Source organism: Oxyura jamaicensis, chromosome 7 (assembly GCF_011077185.1).
Source record: "Oxyura jamaicensis isolate SHBP4307 breed ruddy duck chromosome 7, BPBGC_Ojam_1.0, whole genome shotgun sequence".
Lineage (NCBI taxonomy): Eukaryota > Metazoa > Chordata > Aves > Anseriformes > Anatidae > Oxyura > Oxyura jamaicensis.
In genome coordinates this window covers 17,836,363-17,857,425 of record NC_048899.1, presented here as the reverse complement: position 1 = coordinate 17,857,425, position 21,063 = coordinate 17,836,363, and the positions used below count along the sequence as shown (strand labels likewise).

General features: G+C 49.8%; 1 protein-coding gene and 2 long non-coding RNA genes across 5 annotated transcripts in view; 2 read left to right on the top strand and 1 right to left on the bottom strand.

The window, feature by feature from the left end:
- LOC118169667 overlaps positions 1–983 on the bottom strand; it is a 20,571-nt gene extending 19,588 nt beyond the window's left edge. Inside the window, exon 1 of the long non-coding RNA XR_004752222.1 lies at positions 973–983. This is a non-coding gene — a long non-coding RNA (uncharacterized LOC118169667). The remainder of the gene's footprint in view (positions 1–972) is intronic.
- The window catches only part of ASB1 (ankyrin repeat and SOCS box containing 1), a 22,410-nt gene extending 1,347 nt beyond the window's left edge, over positions 1–21,063 (top strand). The window contains exons 2-7 of one of the 3 annotated variants that reach the window (XM_035331135.1): positions 720–814; positions 2,325–2,552; positions 10,238–10,384; positions 12,128–12,430; positions 17,947–18,332; positions 19,694–21,063. In XM_035331135.1, coding sequence (XP_035187026.1) covers positions 2,362–2,552; positions 10,238–10,384; positions 12,128–12,430; positions 17,947–18,332; positions 19,694–19,827 — 1,161 coding nt within the window. In that variant the 5' untranslated portion in view covers positions 720–814; positions 2,325–2,361 and the 3' untranslated portion in view covers positions 19,828–21,063. Of the gene's footprint in view, positions 1–719; positions 819–2,324; positions 2,553–9,575; positions 9,733–10,237; positions 10,385–12,127; positions 12,431–17,946; positions 18,333–19,693 lie in introns of those variants that run through there. The other 2 variants (XM_035331134.1, XM_035331136.1) reach the window with 2 other exon arrangements.
- LOC118169666 lies at positions 6,291–6,967 on the top strand. The gene is made up of 2 exons (XR_004752220.1): positions 6,291–6,628; positions 6,858–6,967. It is a non-coding gene; the product is annotated as an uncharacterized LOC118169666 (long non-coding RNA).

Sequence of the window (21,063 nt, the reverse complement as noted above, 5' to 3'; positions counted from 1 at the left end):
ATTTAATTGTTTTAAAACCGCAGCGTGTTCGCATTACCCTCTGCGGAAATCACATCTGAAAACAACTTTGTAGTTTCTTTTTTTAGTGTTGGGATTGGAGTAGGGGGTAGTTCTTGCTTTGTTTAGTTTCCTTAAATCCCCCTCACCATAGCGGCTGGGGGCTTCTTTTTCCCTTGTACTCTCTCAGGGCTCAATTCAATAAATATACATCCGGCTCCTTCGCAGGCATCGTCTGGCTTAATGAAACTGTGCGAGGCACTTCCAAGGGAAAGATGTTTATTATTCTCCGCTTATTTGGTTAGGCTGGTCCGGGCTTCGTGTGCCTGCAGAGCTGATCTGTAGAGAGCCCCCCGGATCTGTAAAGAGCCCCCCGTGGCTGTGCGGGGACGCTGTGTCAGCCCGCGAGAGCGCCTGCACTCACTCAGCACGGGGATTCTCTTACTTTGGGGCCGGGGGCAGGTGGGCGGCCCTATTTTCTATATACAAGGCACAGGGAAAAAAAAAAAAAAAAAAGCCTGCTCAGAGCATGGTGTTAAGGTGGGAAAGTCAAGCACTCGCAAGGCTAGAACTGTCTGGAGAGCAGACTTAATGCATCTGTTTATGTGAGCACATTATGAAATTCTCCTATTTTCACGTGGTCCCGCGCTTGTTTTTCACAGTTATGGCATTTCCTAGCTTTTGCCAGAACTTGCCACCTTCGCAGTGTTTTTTCTCCATAGAGGTACAATGCCCTGGAGGTCCTGGTGCCTGTTCCTGGATGCTGTGGTGGAATCAGATGTCTCCAAAAGCACTGCCTCTGAAGGACGAGGGAGGTGTAGATACTGGCATAAGGGACTCTGTGAGCCTTTTATCACTTGTAGAATCACAGAATCACTGAGGTTGGGAAAGACCCCTAAGATCACCAAGTCCAGCCATCACCTGACACTGCCAAGTCCCACCACCAAGCCGTGTCCCTCAGTGCCACATCCACACCTCCCTTAAACACCTCCAGGGATAGGAACTCTGCCACCTCCCTGGGCAACTTGTTCCAGTGTCTGACCACCCTTTCCTTGAAGATTTTTTTCCTAATATCCAACCTAAACCTCCCTTGATGCAACTTGAGGCGATTTCCTCGCATCCTAAACATCCCCAATGTCCTGTGAGTTTGTATGAGTTTGTTGAGGCAATTATTCACTGTTTGACAGCTCTGCGTGTCAAGAGACAGCTCTGGTTTGGGACATTTTGCATCTTTCTAGTGCAATAAACAATAAAAGCCTGGCCCTGTGCCATGGGGATGGACTGATGCAGAAAAGCTGGATGCATTCAAATGGCAGTATTCCGTGGTGATTCCTCTTCTCTGTGGGTCTGGTGGTGATGGGTCACAGAATAAACCATGTTCTTTGCCTGAGAGACCTTCATGAAAAGCCATGAGGCAGAGGAAGTGTCGTGCCAGCAATAAGCACTGGGACACCATAAAACCGACCTCTCCTGACCCTTAGCTCCTGATCTGAAATGGATATTGCAAAGCATCAGGTTTAAAAAGAAAACTTTTTCATTTTTGCCCTTCCACTCACAATTTCAAAGTATTCTCCCCATTGATGAAGCTCACAGTATACTTCTGAATGAAAGACGAGTGCTGTTCACAGCATCTCTGGCTCTGCTGTGACATGGGGGTTAGGAAATCTCTGCCTTCACATTCAGAAGGGGATAGTGGCTCAGGGAGCACCCAGGACTTGCCAGAGATCACACAGCGAGGGGCAGGAGTGGGAAGTTTGCTTTCCTACTGCTTTTGATGCCCTCAGCTTCTTGAAGTGCAACCCTGCTTTGAGATGAGCCGGTCTTGTTGCTTTGAGTTAATTTGCTCCCTACTTTGCTCCTGATGAAATTTTGGATGGTTACAAATAGATGCAAGTGATTCCTTTCAGATTAGGTTCTCCTCAGCTTTGATCTGCAAAACCCAGCCAAGTGTTTCTGTTAGAGCAGCTTCTTCATTCAGCCAAGGACGGAGGCAGTGCAGGAAATTCTAGTCTGCCAAAAGAGTGGATGAAACCAGTTGACCAACGCTAACTTTGAACAAACATTTGACATTTTTCCCTAGGAACTTAAGTACATTTTTAATGCTTTCGGCAATGGTAGTAGCAAAGCAAGGGACAAACATTCCCCTATTATTAAGCAAATTGTGTATTGTGTCAGTCTTTTTTTTTTTTTTTTTCATTTTTTTTTTTCCCTCTGTTTGGGGATCAAGTTCAGTCCCACTTAAGCCAACATGATCTCTAAGCCTAACTGAAGTACCTATAGTAAAACTTGTTCCTAGGAATGTAAATACTCAATTTGGTTTATTGCAGGAAAGCTATGAAATGGGAAAGATTTACATAGGGATGCATGTGCTTGGTGAAAGGAATCAGAGCTGTGGGTCCAACAGGTGAGGGAAAAGCACCAGAGTCTGGCCATCAGGCACCTGGCAGAGCAGGGCCTCCCATCCCACATCACCTCTGCTTATTGCTTTCATCAATGCTTCCTGTTGCTGGATATTTCTCACTGGTGACAGCACATCCCCTCCCTGTTCCATGCAGGTATGCTGGGCATAACTGATTTTTTTTTTACCCCTCTGCTTATTTAATAGCCAAGGGAATGCTCCTAACATTCCCATTGCTTGCTTATGTCATAACTAGAAAACTCTCTTGGGGATTTAGCCATTTTCTTTGTTCTTCAGCATAGTGACTTGGGCGTGTTTCAACACTGAGAGCAAATGCAAGCACCACAGCAGTGCTGGTGGTGGTGGTTTGTGTGAGGCAGGCACCAGCTCTCAGCTCAGCCCCAGCAGTGGTACCAGTCATAGGAAATGGGGCTGAATTTCTCCTGTGCTTGGGTTATCACCCATGGTGGTGAAACCTGCTTCATCTCTTCTTGTCAGACCCTGTCTTTCGCTCCTCTGCAAGACCCTGAGCACAGGGCATGTATCTGCTGCAGATCCTACTGCACCACGAGGGCAGATGCTCCTTGGAAGGGGGTTGAAGCAGGTAATGCCTGGACTCAGAGGAAGAGGAGGGACAGGGAAGGCTGCAGACGAGTGGCTTGTACATGGATTGTGTGTGCTGGAAGTGAACTTTTCTCCTCCTCTTCTCTGATAGCTCCTATCTTTCTTGCTGCTCTTGCTTTTCCTTCAGGTATTTCTTCTGACATTTGCACACAAAGTTGTTCAAAGTGGAAAGAAGAAAAAAAAAATAAATCAATTTTTTCCCCATCAAAATCTGAATGTTTTCTGAAGAAAATATTCTGAACAAAACCAACCAACCAACCAACAAAACCCACAAACAACAAAACCAACACCCACCAAAAACAAAAACAAAAGCAAATCCCCCCCAAGCCCCAAACCAACAGTATCTTTTGTCTGCAAATTCCCTGGTGGGAGTGGGGGAAATTTGACTAAAATGTTCCTGCGTGACTCATTTCTGGGCAGCTCTTTGCTGTCAATGGAAACTTCTCCTCAGCAGATTTTATATTATTTTCTAACCTGCTTGCAAGGAGGTGTTTCGTTTGTTGACTGAGGTAAAGGAGGCGCCTGCTTCTCCTTTGATACTCCCACATCTGCCATCAGAGAAGGGTCCAGATGGCAATTTCGCCTAGAAAATAGTGATAAAAACTGCACTGGTGTTTCCCTCCCCTGTCTCCTGCTGGGGATGTCTCAGATGCTGCCTGTAGTTGTTGCTGGAAATGGCCTGATCAGAGTAATGTGTGCTGGAGAGTAAATAGCCACCAGCAGACAACATCCATGAGCTGAGGCCAGCTCCCAGAGTGGTTGGTGACCCAAAGGCTCCTGAGACAGGATTTCAAAAAAAGTGCTTGGAAACCTGCTCTATCTCAAAAGGTCTCATAATATTATCGGGAGAAATGAAGGGGGCAAGTAGGACAACTGGCATGTGGCCTGTACCCTCATAAAAAGGCACCCTCAAAGCAAAAAATAGCAAACAGCAAGCATCAAGGAGCCCAGACCAACATCTCTCTGGGCAAAACCAGTGTGAAATACAAGCAGTTTGGGGCATTTTGCCTTAATGGCATCATTACTTGGTGCAGCCAGCGTGAGCTTTCCTTTAGGAAAGGAGAGCCCCCTGTGCTGGGGCTGTGATCCCTCTTGCAGGTGAGATGTTCATGACCTGCCAGCCCCTGTGTCCAAGCTTCTGATTTTATCTGGGTTTATCCTGCTGGTTCTTCACCCAGTCTTAGCCCTTGTTCCTCATGTGCAGGAGCAACCATACCGGTCTGCTGGGAGCAGTAGGATCACCATTCATCTCCATCATTTTGTACCATGGTGAAGATGACAGATAGGTGGGATTTTCTAGTCTCTGCCTTGCTGTCATGTTTCAGTTTAACCTCCACTCCATCTTTCCCACTTTCCTGTGTTCAGAATTGAAGGAGCAAAGTCCTAGACACCTGATGGAAGGTCAAAATGCATATAAATACAGCATCAGTTTTCTCTTCTCCCTAAAGACAGACATATTAAGCAATGTCAAGACACATTTGCAGCATTATTAACTTTCTGCACTTTCATAAATTCATTCCAGGAGCTCACCAGACTCCAAGTAACCTATCTGTTGTCTTCTTTGTGATTACAGCCCCAATCCTAATGACAATTCCGGATGCTGTAATTAACTTCTCCTCCCATTGCTCATTTCTGTTTTCTGTCGCAGCCCCTTGTTAACGTACATCTTCATGTCCACTTCAGAAATTATATGAATCCCACAGAAAACTGTTGAGCTCTGCTAAAAACGGGGTGGAAGGGATTTTTCCCCCTCTTTCCCCACAGATGCATTTATCACCGGGGCAACTTAACTTTAGCGTTCACTAAAAATTCAAGCTGTTGGCTTAGATCCAGGAAGAGAGAAGTTTTATAGACTGAGCTAAGCGTGAATTACAGTAATGGCTATGACATTTTCTTTTCTTTTCTTTTCTTTTCTTTTCTTTTCTTTTCTTTTCTTTTCTTTTCTTTTCTTTTCTTTTCTTTTCTTTTCTTTTCTTTTCTTTTCTTTTCTTTTCTTTTCTCTTCTCTTCTCTTCTCTTCTCTTCTCTTCTCTTCTCTTCTCTTCTCTTCTCTTCTCTTCTCCTTTCTTTTCCTTTCCTTTCCTTTCCTTTCCTTTCCTTTCCTTTCCTTTCCTTTCCTTTCCTTTCCTTTCTTTTCTTTTCTTCTTGAGCAGCCTAACTGTTACTGTGGTATTGAAGCAGATACCATTGCTAAGTATTTCATAATGCATCTTTCTTTTAGGGCTTGGCAGGTCTGGAAGGAACCTTGGGGGATTTAAAAGGTGGCTCCTCTGGAAAGGGCATTCTCCAATGGGAGAATGGAGGGGGTAACCAGTCATTTTAGCACCAGGTATATATAATTGTCATTTTGTGCAGAAGTGCAGAAGGACGGGCTCAGCTGCAGGTCCCTGTATGTCTGTGCCCCATGATATCATCTTCACAAGCACATGCTGCTGCCGGGGGCTTTGGGCCACCCTGCAGAATGGAGACCACCACTGGGCTCTGGGATCTGGTGGCAAGGGGCACACAGAGGTAGCCTCGGCAAACAGAAGCAGGTTGGAGGGTGCTTGCCAGGCCTGGGCATGCAGGGACTCCAGCTGCGCCCCAGAAGATGTGAGGATTCCTGTATGACCTGAGCTGAGTGTTTTCAGGAGCAGGACAGGTGAACAACCAAACATTAGTGAATGTGGTGGGGTGGCTGCCCCTGGCTGAGGGCTCCTCTGGAGAAATAGAAGGAGCTTTCTTTGCATATATATATATATATACACACATATATTCTTTTTATTACTTCAGTGTTAGGAGCTGGAGAAAAGGTCTTGTCTAATGAGTGAGTCAGTGTGTGTTGGCTGTGTTGGGTTACTGGGTATTTTTAGATGCTGGAAGCTCTCCTTGAGAGAGTAACAGGCCCCGACTGCTGGGTGGATCTGGTTTCAAACGGGGTGGGATCAGTGCAGCAATGTGAAAGGCCACCCACAGGTAATGGACTGCCTGCCATGGAGCAAAGAGGGGGGCAAGTGAGCTCACCTGCCCTGGCTGCCTGAATCCAGAGGAGCTCTGCAACCCCATGCAGTGGAGGAGCTACCCAGTGTACCTCAAACAAGCAGCAACTGCCTCTTGCAGTTTTTGGAAACAGCCCATGGACCTCGGGAGCACAGCTTAGGTCATCCTCCAGCATGCTCTGATGGTGAACTATGTGATAGGAAGGCTGACACTCTGCTTCTCCACGGTGATCTTCCGTTCTGAGGAGACCTCTGGCAATGCTCTGGGAGCAGATCACTGCTGATGCTGAGCCCTGGAGCTGGGCAGCATCCTGGATACCACCATCATGGGGACATTCCTCACAGCATACATGTGGGGACTCTTCTTTTGGATTTCTAAGTAAATCCACTGTCTAAGCCCAGTAACTTTTTCACATGTAAATGACATGAAACTGCCTGTCAGCTGAAGTGGTTTTCCAGAGCAGATGCTGCTGCCTATCCACACTACAGAGTTGGGCTAATTACATTGCTTTTCTTCAGCACTGCTCCAGACACAGAAATTATTAGGATTATGGAATAATTCAGGTTGAAAGGAACCTCAGGAGGTTATCTAGTCCAACCTCCTGGTAGAGCAGGCTGGAAGAGCACCCAGGGTGCCCACAGCCTGTGCCTTCAGCTTGTAACAGATAGATTTGGTCGGAGCAGCTAGCTACACTGGACCTAAAATTATTTCTCCAAACTTGCAAAAGGCATTTCCTAGGTCTTGGCTAAATGCTAACACGTTCACAAAATTCACATTTTTCCATAGCACCGACTTAGTGATAAAAATGTACATTAGCTTGTATTTCTCTATGAGTTTCTCAGACACCCACGGATTCCCAGTACTGGCCATCTCCAAGGCTGAGACAACCATGGTCACCCCTTCCTACCACTCCTGTATGAGAGCTGGTTAGGACAGCTTGGGATGCATTGTTTTTGTTTTTCATGGGAAAAAAAAAAATAAAAAAATAAAATAAAAAAAAAGTAGACTACTAGGAAGTCTAATGGGATATGGTATATACTATCTTCCTGCTTTTCATTGCAGCACGTAAGGACATAAAAACATATACAAATATGTGGATATAGAGATGAGTAGTTAAACAGGAGGCATTTGCTACAAGAAGTGCTGAATGAATATATTATCACAAGTGATCCAGACACTCACTTTCCAGCTTTGTCTGTACTGTTTACCAGCCACATTGTGCCTCTCTGGGGCTGTGCTTTGTCCACGGGGATAACTAACATACTGCAAGTAAACACTGCTGCCTCCTCTGCTCCCCTTTCTTTCCTATCCACACTTTACCCATGGGAGAAGAGCGGAGTCAGCTCCAGATGACACACAGCGAATAAACAAATCTATTTTAAAGAGAAGTTGTGCTGAGCAGGAGTGGCCTGTTCCTAAGTGCTTTGAAAACTGGCATCGTGTTCTTCCTACTTCAGGCACTGAAGTACAAAGGTTTCTGTCCTTGCAGTAACTACCCCCTTGTGCACACAGGCATTACAGCTTCTGGTCTGTGGCCATGTATATGAAAACCCATGGACTAATGTGCCTTTTTCCTCTGGATGAGACCTCATTGCTGGCCAGCAGTCTGACACAATGCTTTGCAGCTGGGGGAGCTCATTAAATCTCGTCCCATTAAATCTGTGGGGGCACCAGACAATGCAATCACTGGCAAGTTGCTCTGGTCTGTCTTGTGCTATTATCAGACATAGCAACAGGGAACTGAGATGTACATCGAGATGGATTTAGCCCCTGCCTGTGTTGCTGAAGCCCCAGCTTCAATTTCTAGCCCCTGGCAGCACTGTGGCAGCCGCTGTGATGCTGCCCAGTGCCAGGCCACTTCCCTGCCAGCAAGCAGAAGAGACTGGTCACACTGACCCTCTGTTGTGGGATCAAATGGTAGATTCAGGTTAGAAACCATAGGAGGAACGTGCTGCTCACAGAGGAGCCTGTTGGAGGGTGGTTAATCTGCTCCATTATCCCTGGGACTGGCCAGCCCTGAGGTAAGCCCTGCTGGATCCCATCTTGATCCTAGAGTCTTCCACAAACGTGGGGGAGCGCAGGCCGACAACACTGAGGGCTGGAGCTCCACCTAGCCCCAGTGTCTGGTTTCCAGATCTGGTCCCTTTGACTCGGGGAAGGCCAAACAGACCTTGAGTCACATTTCCAGACGGGCAGGCAATTCATTCCAGGGGACATTCCTTGGCCCCAGGTCTGCCTTGTTTAATGGCATAAGGACAGCAGCAGGGGAAGGTGGCAGTGCTAGCCAGTGCTGGTGGCTTCTGAAAATCCCATTGCTTCCTCTCCCTTTTTGATCTTTTACTGGGCAAGGCAAACAGTGTTGACTTGCAGATTGCACATCTCTCCTCTGGATCGCTTGAGACCAAATAGTAAGTTACAGGAAACCATATTTGCAGTCAGAGTCTGGCATCTGTGGACTGATATCCTGCCATGGAGCAGCAGGAGTGGAGCTACAGGAAAGCTAGATGGATTACCACCATTCTCCTTTGGCACTGGGGACTCAAACGTGCACTCACAAGTCAGGGTGTGTTTCAAATGCTTGGAGGGTGGCTCTGTGCCAGCACGCCAACACAGCGAGCCACTATGACAGCTCGCCTGTGAGAGCTGCCATGGAAAGAGGCTGGATTCGGTGTCAACTCCTCTCCTTGCAGACCTTTTGCACGTGTGCATCTTTCTACACACCTGTACTTCTCTTTGCACTTTGCACTTCCAAAGTGCGGGCACCTCACAAGTTCTCCGCTGCTTTCTGAGGGTGCAGCTCAGAGTGATGTATTTGAAAATACCTGGTGGGGTTACACAAAGTAGTGGATTTTTGCTCAGACCCTGCTCCTTGCTGTTTCTTGGTCATGTTTTCATGACTGGCTCTCCTTCCTGCTCAGCTCCAGTCCTGTTCATGCTCAGCATGCCTGTTCTAGCAGTGTTTACATGAGCAGGACCCTGGGAGCTACGCTGCAGGGAAAAACAGGGAAATGTGTTTTGCTGAAATTTTGAGTTATGGGTGAACCTTGTCCCGCCTAAGAACAGAAAATCCTTCTGATCTCCCAGTTCAACAAGGCAGGTTTCACACACCTGGTCCACATCCCTGCAGCAGGTGGTGGCTGTGGGGTTGTTTCAGAGAACTGGGCACATTTTCGGCAGATATCCTGCCACATTTGCCTCTGGTGACTGCTGAAAGGTGCCCCCAGGTCTCTATACCAACAAACGAGCTCTGTGCTTTTGACATGCTCATTTTTAGAAAGAAACCTTATGAGCCACCGGGGCTCGGACCAACGATGCCGTGTGGGGGAGCAGACCCAGGCTCCGACATTTTGGCTTCCGGGGGGCACGGGGCCATTTCGGCTCCTACCCCGGCGAGCTTTCAGAAGCCGAGCCCCGCCGCCTCCCCCGACATGCCGGGGGTGCTCTGAGGGAGGCACCATGGCGCCATCTCCTCGGGCCGGGGAAAACCACCTTAACGCCGAGGCAGGAAGCCGCGGCGGGCACCCAATCAGGCCGGCCCGGCGAAGGGAGGGCCGCCGGGAGGCTGCCGGCGGGGAGGAGGAGGCCGGAGGCCGGTGCGAGGGCGGCAGCGCCGGGGTCCCCGGGCCGAGCTGCGGCCCATGGCCGAGGGCAGCCCCCCCGGCGCCGGGGCCGCCCCGGGCGGCGGCGGTGGCGGGGACCCGGCGGCCTCCTTGGGAGCCTCGGGCGGGCACGCAGGTACCGTGAGGCGAGGGGAGACCCCGCGGGGAGGCTGGGGGTGGCCGGGGGAGGCTGCTTGGGGCAGCCCCGGGGCAGGGCAGGGGTTCCCCGCTCGGTACGGAGCTCCCTGCGCGGAGGATCTCCCAGGGAGAGCTCTGGGGACTTGCTGCGCTCCCCCTGCAGACGGGGGCTGCTGGGGGGCTCGGTGTCAGCCTCAGCATGTGCAGAGTTCTGGGGCTGGGGACGTACGTGCCCACCGCTGTTGTTTTTGGCAGTGCTCGGTGGCGGGCTCTGAGCACTAGTGTCACCTCTGCAGGTGTGTGCGGGATGGGGGCAACCCCTCGCCTCCCAGCTCCCTTGTCACAGCACCTGCAGGGATGCTGGTGGCTTCTCCCAGCAAGGCAGGCTCTCCTCCAGCCCCCTGGTAGCCCTGTGGCCACCTGGGAGCCTCGCCGAGGCTCCTCAGCACCTGCCTCCCCCAGCAGCCTCTAGCCAGGACTCAACCCAGCTCCCCTCTCTCCAGCGCAGGTCGTAATCTCAAGGAGTGGCTGCGGGAGCAGTTCTGCGACCACCCCATCGAGCACTGTGAGGACACGCGGCTGCACGACGCAGCCTACGTCGGGGACTTGCCCACGCTCAAGAGCTTGCTGCAAGAGGAGAGCTTCCAAAGGTGAGGGGTGCTTCTCCTCCCCTGGTGGCTTGCCACACAGTAGCTGGCTTTGGATATCCCCATGGGACCAAGGGGGAGACCAGGTGCGAGGTCTGACTTAAAGCCATTCTGAAGATTTTGGTTAATGACTCCTAAATCCAGCGGGGCTGCCCACCCCGCACCATCCTCTCCCTTTTCCCCACAGCCTGCTTCTCGTTTCCAGACCTTTCCTGCTGGTAGAAGTGCCCTGCTCCATTTTTACAGGAGATGTGTCTGGTGGGAGGCCGTTCTGCTCACCCTTGAAATCATCCCTGTCGGTCTCCCAGGAGGCAAATCTCAAGCCAGTTTGTGAGTGTGCAGCGTCCATGCACAAACTCTTTTCAGATCATGATGGAAATGCAATACCTTGAAAATAGGAGTCTACGTATAATGGGAAAAACATACAAAAGGGATTACAATCAAATATAAACCTGAAACACCCTATGTTACAAAATCTGCCCAGTGCTAAGTCTGTGACCGTGGGGATGGTTAATTAATTTTCCTGCACCGTGGAGAAAACTGCTTAGAGTGCAAAATGTCTACTAGCCTTAAAAAAACATAATTTCAGCAAAAATGAGAATGAGCTAGCCCCACCTTCTGCCACCTAGGCTGCTGTACTGCAACTCCTTGGTCCCTTGGTCTGAGGTTTTGCCTTATTTTTGTACCCTGCTATGTGGTAACCCTACTGAGCAGGGCCAGGCAGCCCTTTGAGGTCACAAGCTGAACCTGGCATCCTTCCTTGCAGGAAAAAGCAAAATTTGGCAGAACCTGCAGCGCCATCACACAGGTGGTGGAATGAGCAGAGAAGGGACTTCTTTTAATCTGGTAGTAAGTATGGGGTGGAGATTCCCAAACCTGCATGGATTAAAGGGAGCTTTTTTATCAAAAGACTTCACAGCTGAGGGCCTGATGGCAAGGTTTATATTACTCCTCTTCCTAAAACATGATTGAACAAAAACATTGTGGCATTGCTCTCCTAGCAAATTGCCTTAACTGCAGTGTATGAAAACTGCTTTGTCCTGTACCAATTACACAGACTGGCGTGGAGTGGGCTAGAAGAGCAAATCCACTGCTGTGCACTTCTGCCTGCCTGTGCTGGCCTTAAAGAAATCCCTTCCTCTCTGCATGCTGTTTCTCTGTTGCACAGAGACTTGCAGAGAACTGGGGACTGAGTCTGGATATTAATGATATTTGTAGGGCTAACCTGAAATTTGGATGAGTATGACAAGTAGTACAGGTGATTTCAGAGGGGATCCTAGCAGCCTCCAACCAGAGACATGTCTTGTGTAAATTAAAAAAAGCTTTTCTGCCAGCGTGGCTGTCTAACAAGGATGCTAATGGTCTATTTATGCTGTTCTGTTTATCACGGCTGCCCCTCCAAGCTAGCTCCTTCCTGGCAGGGCTGTGCTGAGCTTCCCTGGATTTGCATTTATGTCATCCCATGGTGCCAGGCTCAGCACGTGAATGTACCAGCAGAGGGATACAGAAGCCTGCGTTTTCAAGCATTTCTCTGCTCCTCCTGTGTCCTCTTCCTGTTTCCCTGCTGCTTTGACAACTTTCTGCCACTTTTGGAGCGGCTTGAATTAAACCTTTGTAGTCCCCTTTTCAGTCACTTCTGATCTGGGACATCTCCCTGTAAAAAGGGAGAAGGGGGGCGGGGTTTTTTGGGAGCATTTTGGTGACCGGGGGCTTTCTCTGACCCTCTGCTTCTCCCACCCATGCCAGCCGGATCAACGAGAAGTCGGTGTGGTGCTGCGGCTGGCTGCCCTGCACGCCGCTGCGCATCGCTGCCACCGCTGGCCACGGCCCTTGCGTTGACTTCCTCCTGCGCAAAGGGGCCGAGATTGACCTGGTGGATGTCAAGGGGCAGACTGCCCTCTACGTGGCTGTGGTCAACGGGCACCTCGAGTGTGCCAAGATCCTCCTGGAAGCTGGGGCTGACCCCAATGGCAGCCGGCACCACCGCAGCACCCCTGTTTACCATGCGGCACGTGTGGGCCGGGCAGACATCCTCCGGGAGCTGATCAGGTAAGAAGTGGGTGCAGGCTGGGGATAGTCCCGATGGGGAGAGGAATGGTTCTAACCTCCCTTTCCTCCTCCCCTTGGGATCTTTGGAGCATCTGTTCCCTCTTTGCATGCCTGGTGCCTCCATAGGCCTGGCAAAGCTGGCTGAGAGTGGCCACTGATGGGTGGGAGGGAGAATGCAGAAGCTCCCAGTGAGTGTCTTAGAGCCAAATCTCAGAAAGCAGCTTCCCCACAGCCTTCATCTTGACTGCCTGCTTGCTGTTACTCCCCCAGGGCCAGCCCCACGCCCTGTTGCTCAGCCCCACCTGGCTGAATTTATGAGTGGGGCGGATCACTCACCCAACCGAAAATAGTTCAGAAATGCATCCTTCCTTTGCGTAGTCCTGCTGCTGTGACCATTTCCTGTCCTAGGAGGAGAGGTGTCTGTCACAAGCACAGTCTGCTCTTGGCTGCCAGGCACGCACCCCATCGCTAGGACTCTCTCTGTGCACCAGCAGCAAGTGGACTCTGGGCTGAGCAGTAGGCTGTGTGAACTTGAGTTTCTTCCTCTGTGGTGTGCCATGATGCTTCCTTTCTTCTAAACTGGAAGCTTTTTTGTATAAGGGACCGTGCTGAGCAACTATATGAGTCTTTGATGCCAAATAAGAGTGGATTATAGGGGGGAAATACAGGTTGTAGAAAGGAGTAGTAAAAGTTCAGGAAAAAGTAGAAAGCTTATTTGGATTCACAGAGAAACACTCTCCAAGGAACCCCTTCAATGACCGTAGCTGCTAGAAAATAACAATGGAAAGGATTTTTGCTGGTGGGGAAATTAATTTTCACACAAGTGCAGCTCTAAGGATGCTGGCAAGCAGAAAGAAGGGGAGACCAGCCCCTTCCTTGCTCGTTTTTGTGCAAGCTGAGAGAATGACGTCCCCGTCGCCCCATGCCTGTTGGTACAGGGTTCAGCATACATGCTGCATTCCTGAGAATCTCCCCTGATATCCACTAAGGCAGGGTGAAATGTAGCAAATGGTATTTCAGCACATGGTGAGCTGATGCATTGATTTATGTGTCTACTCCTTGGGATACCTTGCCAGCAATATTAAAAGCAAGATTTTGGAAAACTTTCAGGATTAAAAATTAACTGGAGTTTGTCCAATATCTTTTTATTAGACGATGTCTCTCCCAAGGCTGCTAAGCTAATACCAAATTGTCAGATTGCCCAAAATTTCAAATATCTCGGAGTACGGATTTCACAGATCTGCTCAGAGTTGCTTACTTTAAAATGCAGTCTTATGTTACAAAGCTCACTCAGATTTTCACAATGTTGATCTAAAGGACTTGGCAGGGGGAATGCAGTGAGGAAGACACTTCTGCGGAGATGCAAGGAAATATCTCGAAATATGCTGCTTGAAAGACCCTCAGTGTTCTGAAAAGAAAGCCCAGCCCAGTCAGGCTTGCTGCAGGTGTCTAAACATCACCTGGTTCATTTTTTATAATCACATGGCAGCACAATGGGGATTCCTGAGCCCTACCACAACTGCTGAAACAGCTAACCAAGCAATAGGTGAAACTGTATCCATTAATAGTAAATACCACGGAGGTGGGGAATGGTGATCCCTTTTTGTAAGACAACTGGCGGAAATATTTACGGTTATATTTCCAGGGTGTAGATTACTTTCCCAACAGCCTGTTATGTGATCATGCTGTGATGGCATTGGACTGCAGCACAACCGAGGGCTGACCCAGTGTACTGAGGATGAGAGGATGCTTTTGCCATGCTAAAAGCAGTGAAAGAGATCTGACAAATCATGCCAGTGCCTCAGACAGGTACCCAGCTCTAATAAAAGCAGCATTGTGTGCTTTGCTTGGAAATAGGGGTTTCTACAGATAATTTGGTCGACAATAATTAAGAGAAAAGCAGAGGACTGAAGTGAGGGGCTACCTGCTGCCCGGTGAGAACCGTGGCCATAGGAGGCAGTGGCCCCACAACCCTCCTTTGAAAGTTCCCTAGCAGCACAGCTGAGTCTGTTCAAACGCTTGTGTAGCCCAATTTTAAGACGTTTCTTTATCTACAGGGAGCACATGTGATTGCCTGTGGAGAGCAGACACCTTTTCTCATGTACTCATAGAATCATAGAATCATAGAATATCCTGAGTTGGAAGGGACCCTTAAGGATCATCAAGTCCAACTCTTGACACCGCACAGGTCTACCCAAAAGTTCAGACCATGTGACTAAGTGCACAGTCCAATCTCTTCTTAAATTCAGACAGGCTCGGTGCAGTGACAACTTCCCTGGGGAGCCTGTTCCAGTGTGCAACCACCCTCTCTGTGAAGAACCCCCTCCTGATGTCAAGCCTAAATTTCCCCTGCCTCAGCTTAACCCCGTTCCCGCGGGTCCTGTCACTGGTGTTAATGGAGAAAAGGTCTCCTGTCTCTCGACACCCCCTTACGAGGAAGTTGTAGACTGTGATGAGGTCTCCTCTCAGCCTCCTCTTCTCCAGGCTGAACAGGCCCAGTGACCTCAGCCGTTCTTCGTACGTCTTCCCCTCCAGGCCTATCATGATCTTCGTAGCCCTCCTCTGGACACTCTCCAACAGTTTCATGTCCTTTTTATACTGTGGTGCCCAGAACTGCACACAGTACTCGAGGTGAGGCCGCACCAGCGCAGAGTAGAGCGGGACAATCACCTCCCTTGACCTACTAGCGATGCCGTGCTTGATGCACCCCAGGACACGGTTGGCCCTCTTGGCTGCCAGGGCACACTGCTGGCTCATATTCAACTTGCTGTCTACCACGACCCCCAGATCCCTCTCTTCTAGGCTGCTCTCCGGCGTCTCATCGCCCAGTCTGTACATGCAGCCAGGGTTTCCCCATCCCAGGTGCAGGACCTGGCACTTGCTCTTATTGAACTTCATACGGTTGGTGATCGCCCAGCTCTCCAACCTATCCAGATCCCTCTGCAAGGCCTTTCCACCCTCATTCAAGTCCACGACTCCTCCAAGTTTGGTGTCGTCAGCAAACTTGCTCAAAATACCTTCTATTCCTACATCCAGATCGTTTATAAAAATATTGAAAAGTACCGGCCCTAAAATGGAGCCTTGAGGGACCCCACTAGTGACCGCCCGCCAGCCTGACGCAGCCCCATTTACCATAACCCTTTGGGCCCTGCCCGTTAGCCAATTGCTCACCCATTGTATGATGTTTTTATTTAGCTGTATGGTGGACATTTTGTCCAGTAGGATCCTATGGGAGACCGTGTCAAAAGCCTTGCTGAAGTCCAAAAAAATCACATCAGCTGGTTTCCCTTGGTCCACCATACGGGTGATCTTATCCTAAAAGGAAATCAAGTTAGTTAGGCAGGACCTACCCTTCACAAACCCATGCTGGCTGGGACCAATGACTGCTTTGTCCCCCAGGTGCGCCTCAATAAGTTCGAGAACCATCTTCTCCATGATTTTACCAGGCACTGACGTGAGACTGACAGGCCTGTAATTGCAAGGGTCTTCTTTCTGACCCTTCTTGAAAATTGGCACAACATTTGCCAGCTTCCAGTCTACCGGGACCTCTCCAAATTCCCAGGATCGTTGAAAAATAATTGATAGAGGTTCCGCGATGACGTCTGCCAGCTCTTTCAGCACCCGGGGATGAATCCCATCCTCAATGAATATGAAGTGATGCAAATTCAGCAAAGTGCTGTGGAAGTCTCTGGGAGGTGGAAAATGTCCCGAGTGTGCAGCAAGCACCAGGCCAGGTGCCTGGCCTGGGGAGCAAAGCTTGGTCCTGTGGCTGGTGCTAGAACCAGCCTGCATTCAGCAGTGTCATTACTGCCTCGCCGCAGCCTTCCCTTGCTTTTTTCCACCCCTCAGGTCTCCGGAGATCTTAGCCTAGATGTTCTTGCTTGAGAAATCCAGTGCATTGGGGTAAAAATACACTGCATGCCACTTGCAGCTCTTAGACAAGTTTCCTCAGCCCCTGTTCTAGGTATGATTAGTTTAAATGAGACTCTTCCTGTCCTCTGACTTGAAGCCCTTGGTGAAGTGTTTGCTGGAGAGGGACCAACCCCTACCGGGTTCAGAAAGAGTCGTGCTTGCAGTGAGGAAGAATTTGTCCCCAGGTGGCTTATTTGTTTTATTAACTGCAGGAAGGAATACTATATGATATCTGCAGAGACAGAAAAATCTAGTTCTCTGAACACGTGGCTTGCAGTTTTGGGAGAGGGGCTGTCGGGTGAAGGAATGTTCTGTTCCTGTGTGGGGAAGGGGCAGGACTTGATCTGTAAGGCTGCAATTAAAACCAGCTACTCCTTAGGGGATTGTGTTGTCTTCCTCCTTGCTCCAGTCCAAGCTGCACGTGAAGCAGATGGAGCTACAGTGTCCCCACTGCTTGGGTGTTACCCACCCTGGGGGAATAAAGGCTTACTTCTGCTCTCTCTTTGTGCAACGTTACCAAATTCCATGCTTTTCTAGAGAGCAGCACTTGGCCTTCTTGCTCCCATTTTCTTGGCTGTATTCTTCACTTCCTCCTAAAACAAACAAAAAATAAAAATAAAAAGGACCCAAGGCAGTAAGCCTTGTGTTCTGCTCTGTCAAACTTAGTGCCTCCTGTACTTCCTGATAAGAGGTAGGCCGTGGCTGCTGCTCCTGTTTCATGATGCTGCTGATTTCCATCGAGCAGGGCTTTAGCTCGCTCCCTGGTTTAATCTGGTGTTAAATATTAAAATTTAAAACTTATGTTAAATGTAAAAGTTTAATCTGGTGTGAAATACAACCTGTGAGGTGAGTGGCACAGGATGGACGGGGAGAGCGGGAGGTCTGATGCAATTATTTTGTATTTTTCCAGTTTCCTGCATGCTCAGAATTGGCAGGTACGTCCCTTCAGCTGAGATTAACACTGGCTGAATCTCTCTTTCCCTCTCTGTTGGGATTTCAGCCATCCAAGTTCCTTTGGGAGCAGGATTTTGTCATGCACTGATTTCTGTTTCCATTTCCCTGCTGTTTGCGACAGTCAGATCAATTGCATGTATTGCTTTTTGGCCTGTTATCCTGGTGGGGAAGTTATTTCACTGCATCTCTTCCACTGAGTCATTTGGAAGCATCCCCTGCTTCCCAGCCAGCCCCTCAGCATCCAGCATCGCGTGCTGCTGGCTCCGGGCTGAGCTTGGCACGTCCTTCGGGAGGGCAAGGAAAGGTGTCCCTCAGCTGCTCCTCCTCTGCACTGAGCCTGTGCTGGTGCTGGCAGAGGAACAGCTTTATTCCTGAAGATCATACCACACTGGATACAGCATCCCTGCTCCAACCTCTCCCTGCCCCTCCCTGGGAGGGAGGCATGATGAAAAGCTTCCCTCGAATTTGAAGGTAAATAAGTGAAGCTGCATTAAACCTGCCTGCAGACACACTTCTTCAGAACCACTGTGGCCTTAATCCGATTTTTGTCTTGCTTGGTGTGTCAGTGAAGAACAGGACAGGGGCACCCACACTTGCGCTGCTTGTGGTGGTGGTGGTGTTGTCCAGAGGGTCTCTCCTCTCCCACACAGGTACGGCGCAGACGTGGATGTGAACCACCACCTGGCTTCTCGCGTCTCCAGCCTCTCCTTGCGGCCCCTCACCACGCTGGTGGTGTGCCCGCTGTATATCAGCGCTGCCTACCACAACCTGCAGTGCTTCAGGCTGCTCCTCCAGGCCGGGGCCAACCCCGATTTTAATTGCTGCGGCCCCATCAACCTCCAGGGCTTCTCGCGGGGCTCCCCCGTGTGCGTGATGGACGCTGTCCTGCGGCACGGCTGTGACGCGGCGTTCATCCACCTCCTGATTGACTTTGGAGCCAACCTGAACCTGGTCAAAGTGGAGGCCTTGGAATTTGACTCCACGGGAAGGGTCAAAGTGAACCCTGAGGCTCTGCAGGTCTTCAAAGAAGCACGGGGTAAGTCAGTGGCTTTGGCTCACTGCAGCGACTGGTTTTGTCTAGCTCCCTCTTTCTCTCCTGGTGCATTTTGTGCATTCACACGGTGTTTTTCTTGAATCCTTGAGCTGCCAGTGATCCCAGTCTCTGACCACAATTTTACTTTTTTAAAATTTTTTTTCCCTGCTCTTTTCCATTGCCTGGTGATATCCTCAGCTGCCTGAGGCAAGGTTAAGCAGCGGGGTGGTGTCAGAGCAGGGCCACAGCCAGGTTAAGGCATATCCAGTCAGACCCAGGTCTCCAGCACCATGCAGGTGTGTCCTCATGATTCTCGAGTGACCCTGTGCTCAGTTGTGTCTGGGCAGGCTGCTTGGGAAGTAAAGATGCAATGGTGGTAGCAGATGGAAAGAGGGAGCTTAGATGGTGGTGGAAAATGGTGGAAAAAGGTGTTTTTTTTTTTTTTTTTGAGGTTAACCATTCTCTGGGAAGCAAATGAGTTACAGAAGAAAGCCAGAGCCTCAAGCTCAAACATGCCTAAATTTACCTGCTATGTATTTTTATAACAAAAGCAGCATCACTTCAGCATGTACCCTGCTTCCAGCAATGGCAGCACCTCGTAAAACCACCAGGCTCAGCTGGTGAAGGCCAGGGCTTTGCACCAGGGTTGGAAGTGGGGTTTCACTCTTGCACTCCAGACCAGAGAAATTGGGAAAGGATTCAGGATGTGGGATACAACCCCCAGACCCCATCCCCAAAGCTATTCAACATTGCACATGCCTGGTTTTTAAACCTGCCTGGGCTCTTGCTGAGAAGAGATGTGAGTATGGAGCAGGTGGTTTTCATTAGGCCTGTGTTTAGGAGGCAGAAGGGACTCCTTGGGTGTAACGCACAGGGCCATGGAGGGATGCCTTGGAGGTCCAGTTCCTGAATCAACATGGACATCCCCGTCCTGAGCTGACCATCAATGCTGTTGATTTCCAGGGGTCAGTTTAGTGCAAAAAGAAAGTCCCCATCTTTTAAAAATGATGCAATTAGTATAAAGCCTCCCACAGCCTTGCTTGGTGAGGGTTGGGCAGTGATCTCTTGAACCCCCTGTGGTGCCACAGCCCCATGCAGCTGCCACTTTTCCCTTCCAACCTGCCCACGTAGCAGCTGTGATCACTCCGAATCCTTGTCAGAAAGATTTGGCCTCTGTGCAGGGAGGATTTGTGTGCACTCAGCTCTCCCGTACCGCCCTCAGGTTGCTGTGCAGGACATGGCCTCAGCGTTTGGAAGGGGTCAGTGGCTCCGCCGCTGCCAGCCGGAGCTCAGCATGACGTGCACACTGTTATCTCTCCCTCTTCCTCTCCCTGTCCCTCACCAGTTCTTCTGCTTTATTGCAGGGTGTGCCCGGAGCCTGTTGTCTCTCTGCCGCATAGCTGTACGGAGAATACTTGGCAAATCTCGTCTGGATCTGATCCATATCCTTCCAGTCCCAGACCCCATTAAACAATTTTTACTTCACGAACACAGTTAAAGGGCAACTGGCTGCTTTCTGGGACAGTTTGGTTTGCGAAACGAGTGAGCTGATAAAGCCAGGTGCCAATCCTAGCCCTACCCCCACAGAGAAATACTGGTTTGCTCATGGAGTGCACACAGTTGCCTGCCCCTGTGATTTTCCCCTCCAAGTTTGGGGTGCGGTGATTTTGTGTGTCTGTACTCAAGCTACCAGTTATTAAACTGATGATCTGCTGTTTGTGGCTGGTTGGGCAGTGAGGCCAGTAAGTGTGTGTGGCTGGTACATGAGCAAACCCAGTATATCCTGTACCTGTTAGCATATGTCTGTTTGTTATGACTCTACCTCTGTTACTGCTCTGTGTTACACACACCCTGGGTCTCAGAGGCACTTCTGCGTGGCGAATGTGTCTGTACTTGAGCCTCTCATCTTCCTGTAGCGTGCGAGGGAGTCTCCTTGCCTCGGTGCCAGTGCTGGTTTACAACAGCACCGTTCTCTTTTCTGCTGTCAGTACCTGGCCTCTCTCTTACCTATGGAGTTTGTGGTTGCTGCTGTAAAAGTGGGTGTATTTTCTTCTTTCCTCCTCTGGTGTGAAATGCATCAAGTTTCCTGTCCAGTGACTGCGCGTTACTTGGAGAATTGTATCCGTGTCTCTGCGTGCTGCAAGGTAGCTGCTGACTTGGCTTTCCTCCTGTAGAGGCCCCATCGCACAGATGGGAGAGTAGCAGAACATGTAATCCCATCCCCTCCGAGCCGTTTGGACAGACCACCAGATCTGCTGTGGCATCTTGGCTCTGCCTCCAGCACCATGATGGACGAGGCAAGGGCTGGCCAGGCCTCCTCCTGACGGCCTAGGACTGGGCCAAGTCTCAGGACTGCTGCTGTAGCATAAAAGAGAAGATGTGGAGAGAAGAGGAAACGTTATTTTCACCCATGGAAACTGAGAGCTGCACGGCCCATTTTGGGGCGATGGGATCCCTGTGGTTCAGTCACCGCTGTGGTGCTGCAGGGACGAGGACTGGGATACTCAGGTGAAACCAGAATGTGAACCTGAAAGATTTCTGGGGTGCTTTTTGGAAATGTAATGGCCAAACTCATCTTCTGGTCACTGTAAGTGGGTTGAATATCTGGGAGTGACCAGGAGCAACAGTGGAGGGGTTGCTAAATTAAACTGTTGTGCTGCTAGTGGTTGGTGCAATGCCTGTGAATGTATCTGTGTGATTATGAAGAAAAAGACACCCAAAATTCTATCTAGAC